Source organism: Fringilla coelebs (genome assembly GCF_963513975.1).
Source record: "Fringilla coelebs genome assembly, chromosome: 27".
NCBI classification, from domain to species: Eukaryota; Metazoa; Chordata; class Aves; order Passeriformes; family Fringillidae; genus Fringilla; species Fringilla coelebs.
In genome coordinates, this window is record NC_140053.1 from 3,308,616 (window position 1) to 3,323,186 (window position 14,571).

Consider the following 14,571-nt stretch of genomic DNA (forward strand, 5'->3'; position numbering starts at 1 on the left):
CACCTCCCTACCAAGTTCTGCTGTGGAGTGGCATTTGGAGGGATCATTTAGGGAATTTCTCAGATCACTCACAAAGGAGGTGTGGGAGGGCAGCAGTTGGAGCAAACTTCACCCCTAATTTCCTCTCCTGTCTGCAGGGGCCTCACTGGACTGGAATACTCCCCTGCTCCTCTGGGATCTTCCAAGGCATCTTGTTTCACGATAGAAACCCTTGATAAGGAGACATGAGCCTGCCAGGGACCAAGCTGAGATCCCTACCCGGCTCTGTGTCTCTTGTTGGAGGGCTGGGGCTCCCTGCCAGCCTGGGCTGTGTTCTGGGCCTGGGCAGTGCATGGGACCCCTGGCAGGGACCCCCGTGTGGGGGCAGCCACAGAGTCAACCTGGAGGGCTTGGGCAGCTTGCCCCCCTTTCTGGCCATGCTGAGAAGGTTCTGGGCAAGGCTCACCTGAACAAAGAGCGTTGTTTAACAGAGCTGAGTCAAACCCTGTTGCACCCTACAACCAGAGAGTGACCCATGGCAGGGCCAGTGCAGGCACTGTGCCTGTGGCCTGTCAGTCCTGGCCTTTTGGCACCTGGTGCCCCAGCAGGGGCCAGTGCTGGACACTGAGCTGGGACCAGGCCCCTCACATGCTCCAAGGGAGGCAGGGCTGGGTGGGGATGTGGTTGCTGCTCCCTGCTCACCAACCAGTTCTGACAGGGAGGCATCGCTCAAACTCCAGCTTGGGAAGGAGGTTCCTGGCTCCTCGGGCAGGAAGAGGTGGGTCGGGTGGGGATAGCAGAGCAGAGATCACCCAGGAACATTGCATTAAATACTTGTCCCTTCCTCTTGCCAGCGGGGATTTGTGGGGAGCAGCCGTGTGGGACGTGGCTGCAGCCGAGGTCAGCAGTGCCGGTCACCCGGCATCACCCTGCGGGTGCCAGCTTGGCGTTTAGGAGACCGTGACTGCCTTCCCTTGTCGATCCACTCCTTAATGTTTCCGGTATCGTTGAGTAGAAACAATCTGACCTCAGGGAAAAGAAATCAGCGGTGGCCTCAATTGCTTTGTGTTTTGTGTAAACAGCCTCACCGGCAGAACAACCTTCTCCTTCAGCCCGGAGAGACAACACGCTCTTGTCCGGCTGCTGGCTCCCGCGGGGCTGACACACACCTTCGACTCTTCCTATTTGCGTGACCCTAATTTCAGGATTTCGGACCGTAGTGACCCCGAGCGGGATTCCCTGGGGCAGCGAGAGGGGGAACTCGCGTCCCGGCAGCGGGACTCGGCTGCTCCAGGACACGCTGCTCCGGGACCAGAGGCAGAAACGCCGAGGAAATGTTTAAAGCGGGGACGTTCCTGCTCCGGCTGCGTTAGTCACAGCAGCCCCGGAGCCCCACGGGGGCGGGGGCCGGGAAGGGGACGGCAAGGAGCCCCTGGATCCGGGTGGGCACCGGGCGGTGTCCCCCGGCTGGGAGGGGACATCCCGGCACCGCGGGGTGGTCGGGAGCGGTGCCGGGGCGCTCGCCCCTGCTCGCAGCCCGCGCCTGCAGCGGCACCGGGATCACTGCCCGGTGCGGGGCCGGTGCGGTGCTCTGCCCGGTGCGGGGTTGGTGCCGTGCCCCGGTGCGGTGCCCTGCCCGGTGCCGTGCCCCTGCCCGGTGCGGAGCCGGTGCGGTCCCCTGACTGGTGCGGGGTTGGTGCGGTGCCCTGCCCGGTGCCCCTGCCCGGTGCGGTGCCCCTGCCCGGTGGCGCAGCGCGGCCGGGGGGCGGCGGTCGCGCGGGGGCGGACCCGGGCGGGGCGGGGGCGGTGCCGCCGGGCCGGGCGGGGCGGTGGCGGTGCCGGGGCCGGTGCCCGGACCGGGTCTCAGCGGTCGCTCCCGGTTGCGGGCTGGCGGAGGCCACGGGTGCGAAGCTGCGCGGGAGCGGCCGCTCCCAGCGGGCTGGAGCCGATGCTGGCGGCCGAGCCCGCCGCTACCGGAGCCATGTCCCATCCCGAGGCGGAGCGGGCGGACGGCGGCTCCGCGCCGCAGTCGGAGCCGGAGCCGGGTCCGGGGCTCACCGGACGGGCCCCGCACCGTAACCGCAGCCGGCGGTCCTCGGGGCGAGATTCCCGACGTGCTTCCTCCCGCTTCAACCGGCGGAGCTCGGCCGAGCTGGAGCTGCTGGGGTACCCGGCGCCGGACGGAGAGCGCGGGGGATCGCCGCCGCCGCCGCCTGCCGCTGCCGGGCTCCGGGAACCGGAGGAGACGGAGAGCGAGGAGGTCGAGACGCGAGCGGTCGCCACCTCCCCCGACGGCCGGTTCCTCAAGTTCGACATCGAGATCGGCCGCGGCTCCTTCAAGACCGTCTACAAGGGGCTGGACACGGAGACCACCGTGGAGGTGGCCTGGTGCGAGCTGCAGGTACGGCCCCTGCCAGCGCCTCCGCCCCTGCCCGCAGCCACCGAGGGGCTCCGCAGAGGCACTGGGACCCTCTTCCATCCTGTTTCCCTGCTGTGTGCAGCCCTCCCCGGCCCTCACCCTGCCTGGCTGCTGTGTGGGACTCGCGGGGCACCTCCCCGGGCTGGAGCCCGTTCCGGTGAGGGCAAGAACCCTCGAGCCTCCGCTTCTGCCAGTCGCTGTGGTGCCACAGCCGCGGCGCAGGGCACGGTGCGGGCTCCCCTCGCTGCCCTGCGCTGTGCCCATCACTGCCAGTGCCTCGGTGCCTCGTGGGTCCGCTGGCCCGGACCCAGAGTCCTGCTTAGTGCCGCCGCTCCTGGCCCTCCTGCTCATCACGTGCTGTTTTCCATTTGCTTTCTTGCTGCCTGCCCTGTGGAGCATGCCAGGGTGCCCACGCTCTTGATGCCAGCCCCTGCTTTGGCTCTTTACAGGTGGATCTGGGGCTGAGCATCCCACTGTGTTTCTGATGCTCAGCACTCAGCTTTCCCTCCAGGAGCACAGCGAGGGCGGCAGTGCCCTCTCTGCGTGCCTGCCTGTGCTTGTGTCGGATCTGCCTCCCAAAGTTTGCTCCCACAGCCCTTGGTGTGCCCTGGGGCATGTGCCTGCAGTGAGCTGGGGCTGGCTGTCAGCTGGGAGCAGGGTACAACACGACCTTGGTGCTCTCTGCCTGCTTGACCTTGGCTGAAGTTGTGTCACCTGTGAGTGACTTCTGTGGTGCTGCCAGGGGCTCTGTGCTGGAAGCAGCTGGACCTGTGCTTCCAGGTCTCTGAGGAGCATCCCCGTCTCCTCTCTGCTGCCACACTCCTCCATCTCCCTGGCTGCCCTGGATGCTGACAGCAGGATGCTGAGAGCAGTGGTGATAGCATTGCCTCCACAATGCCTTTGCCCCCTCAAGTGCTTTTGAGGGGCCTGATCTTGTCCGTGGAGGAGCCCAGGGAGATCTGTGCCTTTTCTCCTTGGAGCACCTTTTGGTGAAGTCCAAAGTCTCCCTCAGGCTCCTGACCCTGGGCTGGCTGCTGTGGTGGGAAGGTCCAAGTCCTTGTTGACACAGACAAACGTGTCTTGCGAGTTTGTTGTCTTGTTCCTAAAAGCTCAGTGCACTTGCAGGTAGCTGCCTGGGCTGGGTCCTTGGGGTGGCTGCAGCCCAGCAGAGCAAGAAGAGATCCTGAGAGACTGGTGGGTGGTTTCTAGAGGGCTGACTGTGGCCTCTTAGTGAGGAAAGTGCAGATTTGCCCCATCCCCATGGGTTGCACAGTTGTTTCAGTTGTTGGGAGTTCAGTCCAGAGCCAGCTCAGTTCTCCTGGTCTCACAAAGCCCCGACAGCTCCAGCCAAATGCCCCTGAGCTCTCTTGAGTCCCTTCAGGTGGCAACCACTGACTGGAACAGGCTCTCCTTGGCGAGCCCAGGACCTTCCTTCCCTGGATGAGTCAGCTGTCCCCAGCGCTTCCCTCTCAGCTGGCTTCTGTCCCTCCCCGTGGGTCTCAGCCCCGTGTCACAGCTGTGTCCCTCTGCCTGCCCTGGGGCCTGCAGGGCTGGCAGCAGGGCTTGTTCCTGCTCCTCCCTGCCTGCAGGCACTGCTGGTGTGCTGGAGGGGCTGGCAGGGGATGAGCCTGCACCACTCAGGTGAAGGGGAACAGGGAGCTGGGCAGCAAAATGCTCCCGTGTCCCAGTCCAGCAGGAACAGGCTGGCCCTGAGAGCCAGCCAGGCAGGAGTGGCAGAACCTCTCCCTTGTCCCCTGGGGGTGGTTGTGGAGAGGGTCCCTGGCAGGGACCCTCCTGTGAGCATCCCATGGTGCTGGGGAGACCCTGGGGAGACCTGACCCCTCTGGGGGTCACGGGAGTGCAGCCAGGTCCTGTCCCTGCCCTCTCCCCTCCCCACCCAGTGCTTGGCTCCATTCCACTGACTGCTCTTTATCCAGTGTCTCTTGTACCCAAATCCGTGTCCCACAAGGGGCTGAGAGCACAGACACAGACATTTAGGAGTTTGTTTTTTTGCAGCAATCATGCAAAGAATTGGACACTGTGACACAAATACGGGATTTGGAACCACAAATAAAAATGGTTGTGGTTCTGCCATTTTAAAAATAGCTTTGTCCTGTGCACTTCACAGTTCTCCTTCTATTGCCTTTCAATTCCAAATGAGTACTTAACCTCAGGCCTGACCTGTTCTGCACCAGAGAACCTGGTTCAGCTGCTGTGATGGAGCCCAGTCCCAAACCCCAGCTCTCCCTACTGTCCTTGCCCTGACCTTCCCTCCTCTGAGCCTGCTGAAGCAGAGGTTGGTTTTGCCTGTCTTCTGTCTCCCTGAGACCCCTCAGGGGACCTGCCCATCCCTGTCCCCTGTCCTGAAGGCAGCGTCTGTCTGTCCACAGCCCCACTGTTTGTGCTTTCCAGCTTTAGCCTGGCACTATTTCTGTCCTAGGTGCTGCGGGTGGTGGGGAAAGAGGAAGCAGGGAGGAAACCAGAGGCCCAGAGTGGGGTCTGGCTGTAAATACCTGACTGTGAGATTTTCCTCTGGAACCCCTTGGGGTTCCCCAAGTGGGCAAGAGCATTCTGGGCAGCAGGCACTGCTGTGCCTGCCCTGGCTCTGGCACCCAGGGAACCTCAGCCAGCAGCCCTGGGGCTGCAGGGCACCTTGTGTGCATGTGCTCACATGGCTGTGAGCACACAGCAGCTCCTGCTTGGCAGGGCAGACCCACGGGGAGGGCAGTGAGGCACCCACTGCTGACAGAGAGCTGGCTCCTCTGGGGGGCTTGGGAGTCCTTGTGGACATGGCTGGAGGGAGAGTGCTGGGCACTTTTCCAGCACTGGCCCTGTGCCCCACCATGGTGTTGCTCTGAATGCCCCTCCAGAGTGCAAGTGCCAGTGCAGAGCCAGGGATGGGAGAGGCCTGTGAGTGCTGCAGACAGCACTGAGCACTGCCAGGCTGGAGACAGCCTCCTGCTGCAGGGACAACAGCCATCCCCACCCTCCCTTCTCCTGCAACTGGCCTCAGCTCCTGGTGCTGGCTGTGCTGGGCTCCTCAGCAGCCAGCTCCTGGCTCACAGGAGGGGCTGGACCATTGCCACCCAGCTCCTCGTGGTCCCCGTGCCACCGCCCCCAGCGTCCTCCTCCGCCCTGTGTGGGTGCTCTCAGGAGAGGACACGGTGTGCCCATGCTCTTGCCATGTCTGTGCTGGCAGCCCTGTCTGCAATGCCCCTCCTGGTGTTCCTCCAGGCCAGGCTATGCCCAGGCTGGGCTTTGATGCCCACACTCAACAGGGAGAGTGTCAGCACAGGGCTGGGAGCTGCTGCCACTTGGGCCATGTGGAAGGAACGATACCAAGCGAGCCCAGCAGCCCTGGCACAGGCTGGGGGCACAGCCTTGTCTCCCCCAGACCTTAATCCAGGCACTCTGGGAGAGGTGGCCTCGTGCTGGGGTTCTGCCTGGAGCTGGGCATGGCACAGTGAGGGCTGTGCTGGCACAGCTGCTCCAGCTGGGGTCCACTCTGGCTGAGCTGGGAGAGCTGTGGCCACCCATGACTCCCCAGTTCACAGCTCATGCCAGCTTCCTCATGCTCTTGCAGGTTTGTGGGGTGCAGTGAAGCCTCTGGACACCTCTCAGTGGGCAGCAGAGGGCCAGAGGGGTGGTGGTGGCCGTGGCACTGCGCAGGGAAGCCGGTGTGTGCTGCTGGCCCTGCAGGGGTTCGGGTGCTGTTTTCCTCCTTCCCTATGAAAGGTCCCATTCATGCTGCTGCAGCAGGCTCAGGTTCTCCTCTGGGCTGAGCCTGTCCCTGAGCATGTATTAAATGTGGGGGGATTATGGAGCAGCTCCAGCCAAGCCATGGGGCCGCCTGTGATGCAATGAAAATGTTACGAAAGCCGACGGGATTGATGGATGGTGGCCACTGGCCAGGGGGCCGAGACGGCTCTGGCAGCTCTGGTGGTGGCAGCTCTGGGGCAGCTCCAGTTTCCTTGGCCTCTGAACGTGGGCTGGGCAGGGGTCCCGGCTGGGAGGCCCCCAGGCTGTGCAGCAGCTGAGCTCTGCAGGACCCCAGGCTGTGGTGGGGTTGTGCAGCTCCCACTCCTGCCCAGGGCTGAGCTCCCTCGGGGCTGGAGCTGCTCCTCCAGCTCTGCCCAGCCAGCTCCCCTCTCCCTGCACCCCGGGGCTGTGTCCCTTCTGCACGAGGGGGCTGTCCCCTCCGCTGGCCCCTGCCCCAGCTGCAGTCAGCACCCTCGGCTTGTGTTTCCACTTTAATTAACTCGAGCAGGAGGAACATGGAAAAACCTGGGCTGGAGCCTCCCCCGCCTGCTTTCCCCAACAAAGGCCTCATTGAGGCTGGCCCGGCACCCGGCTGCACAGAGCCCAGGGCTGCTGGTGCCCCACTGGGGGCAGGAGAGCCACGGCCACCGTGTCTGCACAGGGCAGGATGGCAGCAGCGTCTGCAGAGCCCCCTGATGTCCCCTCCAGCTGCAGGCTGCGGTTCCCTGGCCCGAGGCAGCCTGGTGGGCTCCAGCTGGGGGCTGAGTGAGGGGAGTGGGGATGGGTGGCCCCAGCACAGGGCAGTGGGGAACTGCTTGGGCTCCTCAGCGCCCTGTGTGTCGTGCACCCACCCAGAGTGGTGGGCTGGGGGGGTGAGCACAGTCCAGGGTGGCCCCAGCCACGTGTGTGTCACTGTGCTGGGGGACAGCAGGGCTGTGCTGGGGCCACTGAAGCCTCCTCTGCCTTGTATGGGGACATGAGGGTCATTTGTGGCCAGGGCACCCCCTGTGCTCAGCAGGACCCCCTGTGTGCCCTCCTCACACCCCTCTGGCTCCCACAGACACGGAAGCTGTCCAAGACGGAGCGGCAGCGGTTCAGCGAGGAGGTGGAGATGCTGAAGGGGCTGCAGCACCCCAACATCGTCCGCTTCTACGACTCCTGGAAGTCAACCATCAAAGGGCAGATCTGCATCGTGCTGGTCACAGAACTCATGACGTCTGGCACCCTGAAAACGTGATTGGGGCATGCAGGGGAGGGAACAGGGTCCCTGCTCTTTGTTGTGGGGTCATCTGACTCCGGGTGGCAACGGGAGGAGGGTGGGTGGGAGCCAAGGCTGGGCCATGAGTCTGAGCCCCACAGGCCTGAGCCCTGTTGGTCCCTGGCACTATTTGAAGCCCTGTTGGTCCCTGGCACTATTTGAAGCCCTGTTGGTCCCTGGCAGGTATTTGAAGCCCTGTTTGTTGGTCCCTGGCAGGTATTTGAAGCGCTTTAAGGAGATGAAGCTGAAGGTGCTGCAGCGCTGGAGCCGGCAGATCCTCAAGGGTCTGCATTTCCTGCACACTCGCTCGCCCCCCATCATCCACCGTGACCTCAAGTGTGACAACATCTTCATCACGGGCCCCACGGGCTCCGTCAAGATTGGGGACCTGGGCCTGGCCACACTCAAGCGAGCCTCCTTTGCCAAGAGTGTGATAGGTGGGGCTGGGCTCTGGGAGCTGTGGGCGCTGCAGGGATGGGCATCCCGGGGGTGCTGAGCTGCCCTGCTGCCCCCAGGCACCCCCGAGTTCATGGCCCCCGAGATGTACGAGGAGAAGTACGATGAGGCAGTGGATGTCTACGCCTTTGGGATGTGCATGCTGGAGATGGCCACCTCGGAGTACCCCTACTCTGAGTGCCAGAACGCCGCCCAGATCTACCGCAAGGTCACCTCGGTGAGAGCTGGCCCCAGCTGCTGCCTGATCCCACAGGAGCCAGGGGCACGGTCAGCTGCCCTTGCTGGGGGGGACCACAGTCATGGCATGTGTGTGCCACTGTGCTGGGGGACAGCAGGGCTGTGCTGGGGACACAGAAGCCTCCTCTGCCTTGGGTCTTTTGTGGCCAGGGCACCCCCCTGTGCTTGCCAGGACCCCCTCACACCCCCACTGGTTCCCAGGAGCTGTCAAGCCTTGCTGCTGACAAAATGTGTCACTGTGTGGGTTGTGTGAGCAGCTAAAGATAGTGAGGCCAGGCCATGGAGCTGTGGGTGGTGGTGGTGGTGGGGCATGGCTTGGCCGGACCCCACATCCCTGGCTCTGACTGGTGAGTTAATGGGGTGGAACGGGAGCAGTCTGCTCAGTCACCCTGGCCTGGGGCACTGCAGCTGCCCTGACCGGTCCTGGCCAGCTCCTGCCTGCTGGGGTGGAAACTCAGAGCCCTGGGGCACATGCAGGCACACATGGCTTGGCCACAGGGGACACTGCAGAGCTTGTGTGGCCCTGAGCTGGGTGTCCCCTGGGCCCTGGGCTGGCACAGGAGGTGCTCACTCTCATTACCCCCAGGGCCTGAAGCCCAGCAGCTTCTACAAGGTGAAGGTGCCCGAGCTGAAGGAGATCATCGAGGGCTGCATCCGCATGGACAAGAACGAGAGGTGGGGGCAGAGCAGGGCCTGGGTGGCAGGGCCCCCCTGGCCCCGAGCCCAGGCTGAGCTGTGCCCTCTGCAGGTACACCATCCAGGACCTGCTGGAGCATTCCTTCTTCCAGGAGGACACAGGGGTGCACGTGGAGCTGGCTGAGGAGGATGATGGAGTCAAGTCTGGGCTCAAGCTCTGGCTGCGCATGGATGACACGAAGAAACTGCACGGCAAATACAAGGACAACAACGCCATCGAGTTCCTCTTTGAGCTCTACAAGGACGTGGCAGAGGAGGTGGCTCAGGAGATGGTGGGTACAGAGATGGGGGAGCCCTGGGTGCTGTGGGGTCCCTACACAAGTGACAATCTCCCTCCTGTACAGGTGATGCTGGGCTTTGTCTGTGAGGCCGATTACAAGCTGGTGGCCAAGGCTGTGCGGGACCGTGTGGTGGCCATCAAGCGCAAGAGGGAGAAGCTGAAGCGCGCCCAGGGCGCTCCATCCCCCGCAGAGCCAGAGCAGCCGCCAGGTGTCCTGCGCCTCCTGGAGGAGCTCAAATCCCCGCTGCCACCTGGTGGCCCCACGCCTGCCCTGGCCACCCCTGGCTCTGGGGACTCTGCCTTCAGCAGCACCTTCCCCCTGGAGCCTGAGGAGCCCGAAGCTGACCAGCACCAGCACTTCACCTACCGGCACACCAGCTACTCCTCAGCCACCTGTGCGTAGGCACCGAGGGGGCAACAGCCGGGTGGGCAGCTGGGCTTGGAGGCAGGTGGGGGGTCCATCAGCTCCTCCCAGCCCCACAGCCCTTCCCCAGCTGCCCAGCCAGGGAAGGGACTGCCTTTGCTTCATTCTAGCTCTCCTCCACAGCCGACTGTGAGACCGATGGGTACCTGAGCTCCTCTGGCTTCCTGGACTCTCCAGACCTGGCCCATCGCAGCTTTGTGGCTGTGGACCCCACCAGCCCACCCCCCAGCCGGCCTGTGCGCTGCTTCCCCACGGTGAGCACGGCCCCACGGGGTCAGAGGGGCTCAGGGCAGCTGTGGCACCAGCCCAGCTCGGCTGTGGCACCAGCTCACCCCCTCCTCTCCCTGCAGAGCATCGCCGTGCAGCTGCCCACGGAGCATTTGCCCCCTGCCAGTGGCTTCTCCTCCTCGGTGGACAGGTGAGGCTGGGGGCTGGGCAGGGAGGGCGCTGCTTGGGAACGGCCACGCTGATGCTCTGGAGCTGGGGCTTCCTGCAGCTACACCTCGGATGTGGCATCGGGCATGAGTGATGGCTACGAGGGGCTGTCAGCCAGCGAGCAGAGCACCAAGCTGCCGCCCAAGAGAGCCTCGGGGAAGCTGCTGCGGCGCCGAGCCCGCTCCAGGCTGCGCATCACCAACGTGAGTGCCACAGGGGCCAGGCAGGGCCAGGCAGGGCCAGGCGGGTCCTCCTGGGCTGAGCCAACCCTGCCACCCACAGATCTCCGACAAGAACGACCGCGTGGTGGAGTGCCAGCTGCAGACCTACAACAACAAGATGGTGACCTTCAAGTTCGACCTGGATGGGGACAACCCCGAGGAAATTGCAGCCGCCATGGTGAGAGCAGGGGGAGGGTGAAGGTGGGGTCTGCCTGGCTGGGCTGGCTGCTGATCGACCCCTCCACCCAGGTGCACAATGAGTTCATCCTCAAGTCGGAGCGGGAGAGTTTCATCAGCCGTATCCGGGACATCATCCACCGCGTGGAGACGCTGCTCCGCAAGGACGGCCGCGCTGGCCCCGAGCTGCCCAAGGGCCCCGAGGCTGACAGTGCTCTGGGCAGCCCCGTGAGTGCCAGCCTGGCCCTGCCAGCGCTGGGGAGGCTGCTGCTGCTGCTGCTGCTGCTGCTGCTGCTGCTGAGCATGGCTTGGGATGCTGCCTGGCCCCAGGGAGTCTGGGGTGGGGGCTGGGGTGCAGGGTCCTCCTGTGGCCACTTGCCCGCTCCTGTGACATGTCACGGTGCTCACCAGCACAGAAGAGACTCCAGCTCCTGTCTCCACAGGTGGTGGGGCCAGGCTGGGGGCCAGTGGGGGCTTGGCACAGCCTGGCTGGGGCCTCTGCCCCGGTGCTGGGCTCAGCTCACCCTTCTCACAGGTGGACCTGCAGCTGCAGGGGCTCTCACGCTCCATCTCCTCCTCGTCCTCACTCAGTGGTACGTCTGTGCCCCTCTGCAGGCCCTTCCTGTCTCCCCAGCCCCATGTAGGGCGGGTGATGGCCTCAGCCAAGCCCTGAGGGTCTCAAAGGACATGTCCTGCCCTGGCTGAGGCTGGCTGTCACCCCTATGCCACAGACCTGAGCTGCACCAGTCCCAGCCTGTCTGTCCAGTCCCCTGTCCTGCCGTTGCTGAGCCGCTCCCCATCAGAGACCAACCTGGCCAGTCCCGTGGAGCCTCTGGCAGCCCCAGTGCCACTGGGGTCCCCCACAGGTACCAGTGCTGGCAGGGTGGGCGTGCTCACCGCCCTGGGGCTGACAGCTGCTCCCCTGGGCAGGGCTAGGAGGTGGCCCTGGGGGCTGCTCCTGATGCTCCTCTCCCTGCAGGCCCTGCACAGACCTGGCCCCTCGTCTCCATGACTCCCTCCTGGCTCACGTCATCACCAGCACTGACACCAACGCTGACTCCCCAGGGGACCCCAGGGGGGCCTGTCCCCCCAGCCCTGCCCCAAGCCCTCCTGTCCCCCCAGCCTGTCCCCACACCCCCTGCTCCCTGTGAGCCCAGCAGTCCCCTGAGCCCCGCTGTGACCAGCACACCCTTGTCCCCCACTGCTCCCCTCTTGTCCCTGGCCAATGTCTTCTCCCTGGCAGTGATGACCGTGGCCCACACTGTCTCTTCCATTGCCAGCTCAGGTGGGCACCTCTACCCACCCCTGCTGCCACGGCCACAGAGTCTTGCCCTGGGTGCCCCACGCTTTGTCTACCCTGACCCCACCAGCACAGACAAGCCGGTCCCACCTGGCAGTGGGACCCCAGAGTCAGTGGGAGCTGATGTCCCCACTGCTGGGGTGCCCATTTCCTCCCTTCCCGTGGCACCAGCCCCAGCGTGCCCCCCAGGCAGCGAGGCCGTGGGGAGCCCTCTGCAGCTGCTGAGCACAGCCACACCTGGGAGTGCAGAGGGCAGCACGGTGAGTGTGGGTGTGCAAGGGCTGTCCAGGGCTGCTGCACGTGGAGCTCAGTGCCAGCAGGGCTGGGTGCCTGCTGCAGATGCTGCACTGGGGTGGGATGGAGCCTCATGGCTTGTGGAGCCACCGGGACGCAGGGAGGGCTGAGCGGGTGGCAGATCCCAGGGCACAGAGGGGAGGACAGGAGATGTGGCAGGTCGTGGGGTGGGGCTGCTGATGGTGCTCAGGTGCCCACAGGTGCTGCCCGGTGCCCCCAAGCCCAGCCACTCTCTGATCATCTCGGAGGCACCAGCCCCCAGCGTGCCCAAGGCGCAGCTCTCGCCCATCAATGAAGGTAGGGAGGGGCAGGAGGGCAGGGCTGAGGCTGTGCCAGGGCACTGCAATGCCCCGGCCAGCCCTGTGCCCACCAGCTGCCCCTGTCCCCAGCAGAAGCCAAGCCGCAGGTGCTGGGCCGGTTCCAGGTGGTGCCAGCCAAGGACCTGGTTGTGAGCTCCGCGGGGCCGGGCAGCAGTGACGGAGAGCAGCTCGGCACGGAGCCGGCGGCGAGCGCCTCCCCGCCTCCCGCGGTGCCTGACACGAGCCGCAGCTCCAGCAGTGACTCGGATGCGGCACCGGAGGCACCCAAAGCTGAGGAGGCGCCAGCCGAGGGGGGCTCTGCGCCTGCTGCGCCAGCGGGGAGCGACCCCGGGGAGGGCCCTGGGGAAGAGAGCACAGAAAATGTGCCGCAGGCCATGCTGAGCCAGGTGTGGCTGAGCTACTCCCGCGGCATGTCCTACGTGAGCAGCGATGACACCGAGAGTGAGGACGAGGAGATCTGGGAGGAGCTGCAGAACCTGCGGCAGAAGTGAGCCGGGGGTGGGCTGCACCTGGCAGTCACACGTGTTCCCAGCCAGCCCGGAGGGAGCTCGCTGTCCTTTCCCCGAGGCCCCGCTGCCAGCCCCTGTCCTCTCCCCAGGCACCTGGCGGAGGTGCAGCTGCTGCAGAGCGCGCAGAAGAAGGAGATCGAGGAGCTGTACCTGCGCATGGGGAAGCAGCCGCCGCTGGGCATCGTCTCGCCCGCTGCCATGCTGTCGGGCCGCCAGCGCCGCCTCTCCAAGGGCAGCTTCAACCCCTCCCGCCGCAACAGCCTGCAGCGCCTGGAGCTGGCGCCGCCCGCAGGTGCCGGTCCCGGTCCCGGTCCCGTTCCCCGTTCACCACCGGGCAGGGTGAGGCGGCAGGCGGGCCCCGGGTGAGCGGCACAGCCCCGTGCCCTCACTCGGAGCTGTCCCCGCAGGCATCATGCGCCGGAACTCGCTGAGCGGCAGCAGCACGGGCTCGCAGGAGCAGCGGCTCAACAAGGGCGTCACCTTCGCCGACGACCTCGGGCGCATGGTAAGGGACAAGGGCGGGTCCCAGGCGCTCCCGTGGCGTTCCTGTGGCGCTGGGCTCACGGCCGCTTCTCTCCCCAGTAGCTGGCTGGCCAGGAATGACTCCATGAACTACCTCATCCAAGTGCCTGCTGCCGCGGGCGGGCAGAGCCAGCCCTGCAGAGCCCGCGCTCCCCTCGGCTGTGCCTGCAGCAGGGGAGCCGCGGGCCCGGTGCAGGCCTGTCCTCAGGGCTCTGCCCGCTGTCCCCAGCCCCTCTGCTGGAGGACACGAGCGAGGTGTCTCCGTGCTTGGTGGCTGGAAGGAGCTGAGCCGCCCTGAGGATGCCCCGGCTTGTCCCAGCCCCGCACCGACCCCGCCCGCCCCGCGGCCGCCTTCAGCTCCCGGCGGCCCTGCAGGATGCGGGGGCAGTTTGTTATGAACTGGCGTTGGAAAAGCGTTTTCATAAACATGGATTGAATACAAACTGCCTCTGCGTGTGTCTGTCGGGCAGGACGCGCGGCTGCTTGCCTCACTGTGTGAGGATAAAGAGCAAAAAGCAGAAAATCCCCCCTTAGGTGGGCTCAGGCCAAGAGATCCATGACAACGGGCGCTGAGGCGGACTCCAGTGAGAGGATTTATTGTGGGTTTATAGTGGGGAGTGTTGGCTCCCGGGCGCCCCTGTCCCTCCCGTGGGCACGGCCCCGGGGCGGGCTCTGCCCGGCCCGCGGGAAGCCCCCGGGGCCTTCTCCTGGCCAAAGCAGAGCACGGGGCAGGCCCGAACCCCTCAGGCGCGGCTGCCTCGAGGCCCGCCCTGCCTGGCGCGGGCGGCAGCTCAGTCACGGGCCGGGCCGGGCGCTCCCCGCTCAGCTTGCGGTGCCCTCCGCCCGCGCCCGGGCCCGCGCCCGCGCCGCCTCCGCCTCCTGCTCCAGCTCATCCAGGAACCGCTCCTGCGACACCGAGTAGAAAGTGTAACCGTCTGCGGGAGGAGTTAAGGAAAAGCAGCGGGCGCGGCCCCGGAGCCCCCCGGCCCCACCGTTCCGCGGTCCCGGAGGATACAGATGCCAAGTGTCACCGCGCCGATGCCGAGCGCCAGCAGCACGTTGCGGCTGCGGAGCCGGCGCTGCAGGGCGCGCTGGCGCTGGGCGTACTCCACCTGCGCCATGAGGCGGCGCTGCTCGGGGCTGAGCCCCGGCTCCCGGGCCGGGTCGATGCGCCGCGCGAACGCCGCCTCACCCGGCTCCCCCGGCGCCGCCATCTTGCCCCGCCGTCTCCGCGCGGCGACGTGACGCCACATCCGGCGGCGGCGCGCTGGCCAATCGGAGAGCC

General features: G+C 65.6%; 2 protein-coding genes across 3 annotated transcripts; one reads left to right on the top strand and one right to left on the bottom strand.

The window, feature by feature from the left end:
• The first annotated feature begins 1,795 nt into the window (after nt 1-1,795).
• On the top strand, nt 1,796-13,729 carry WNK4 (WNK lysine deficient protein kinase 4). 2 transcript variants are annotated; one of them, XM_084222450.1, is made up of 20 exons: nt 1,796-2,380; nt 7,218-7,390; nt 7,632-7,852; nt 7,931-8,088; nt 8,695-8,783; nt 8,857-9,076; nt 9,149-9,479; nt 9,632-9,762; nt 9,859-9,926; nt 10,005-10,146; nt 10,226-10,342; nt 10,414-10,569; nt 10,877-10,934; nt 11,073-11,207; nt 11,321-11,901; nt 12,136-12,232; nt 12,325-12,742; nt 12,854-13,056; nt 13,172-13,269; nt 13,347-13,729. In XM_084222450.1, the coding sequence occupies exons 1-20, from the start codon at nt 1,928-1,930 to the stop codon at nt 13,347-13,349; spliced, it is 3,852 nt and encodes a 1,283-aa protein (XP_084078576.1). In that variant the 5' UTR covers nt 1,796-1,927; the 3' UTR covers nt 13,350-13,729. The 2 variants fall into 2 exon arrangements, with proteins under 2 accessions (XP_084078576.1, XP_084078575.1); XM_084222449.1 differs by having other exon boundaries at nt 13,350-13,729.
• A 137-nt stretch (nt 13,730-13,866) lies between these two features.
• COA3 (cytochrome c oxidase assembly factor 3) lies at nt 13,867-14,514 on the bottom strand. Its single transcript, XM_084222451.1, has 2 exons — nt 14,302-14,514; nt 13,867-14,221 (listed from the first exon to the last, which is right to left on the bottom strand). The coding sequence occupies exons 1-2, from the start codon at nt 14,498-14,500 to the stop codon at nt 14,109-14,111; spliced, it is 312 nt and encodes a 103-aa protein (XP_084078577.1). The 5' UTR covers nt 14,501-14,514; the 3' UTR covers nt 13,867-14,108.
• Nucleotides 14,515-14,571: the final 57 nt, after the last annotated feature.

Bases quoted from the DNA above. Each gene is read 5' to 3' on its own strand.
- WNK4 (XM_084222449.1), top strand. From the start codon at position 1,928: ATGCTGGCGGCCGAGCCCGCCGCTACCGGAGCCATGTCCCATCCCGAG. The intron at 8,089-8,694 runs GTGAGAGCTGGC...CATTACCCCCAG, and splicing joins TCTACCGCAAGGTCACCTCG to GGCCTGAAGCCCAGCAGCTT. The intron at 10,935-11,072 runs GTACGTCTGTGC...CCTATGCCACAG, and splicing joins CTCCTCGTCCTCACTCAGTG to ACCTGAGCTGCACCAGTCCC.
- COA3 (XM_084222451.1), bottom strand. From the start codon at position 14,500: ATGGCGGCGCCGGGGGAGCCGGGTGAGGCGGCGTTCGCGCGGCGCATC. The intron at 14,222-14,301 runs GTATCCTCCGGG...CTCCTCCCGCAG, and splicing joins CGCGGTGACACTTGGCATCT to ACGGTTACACTTTCTACTCG.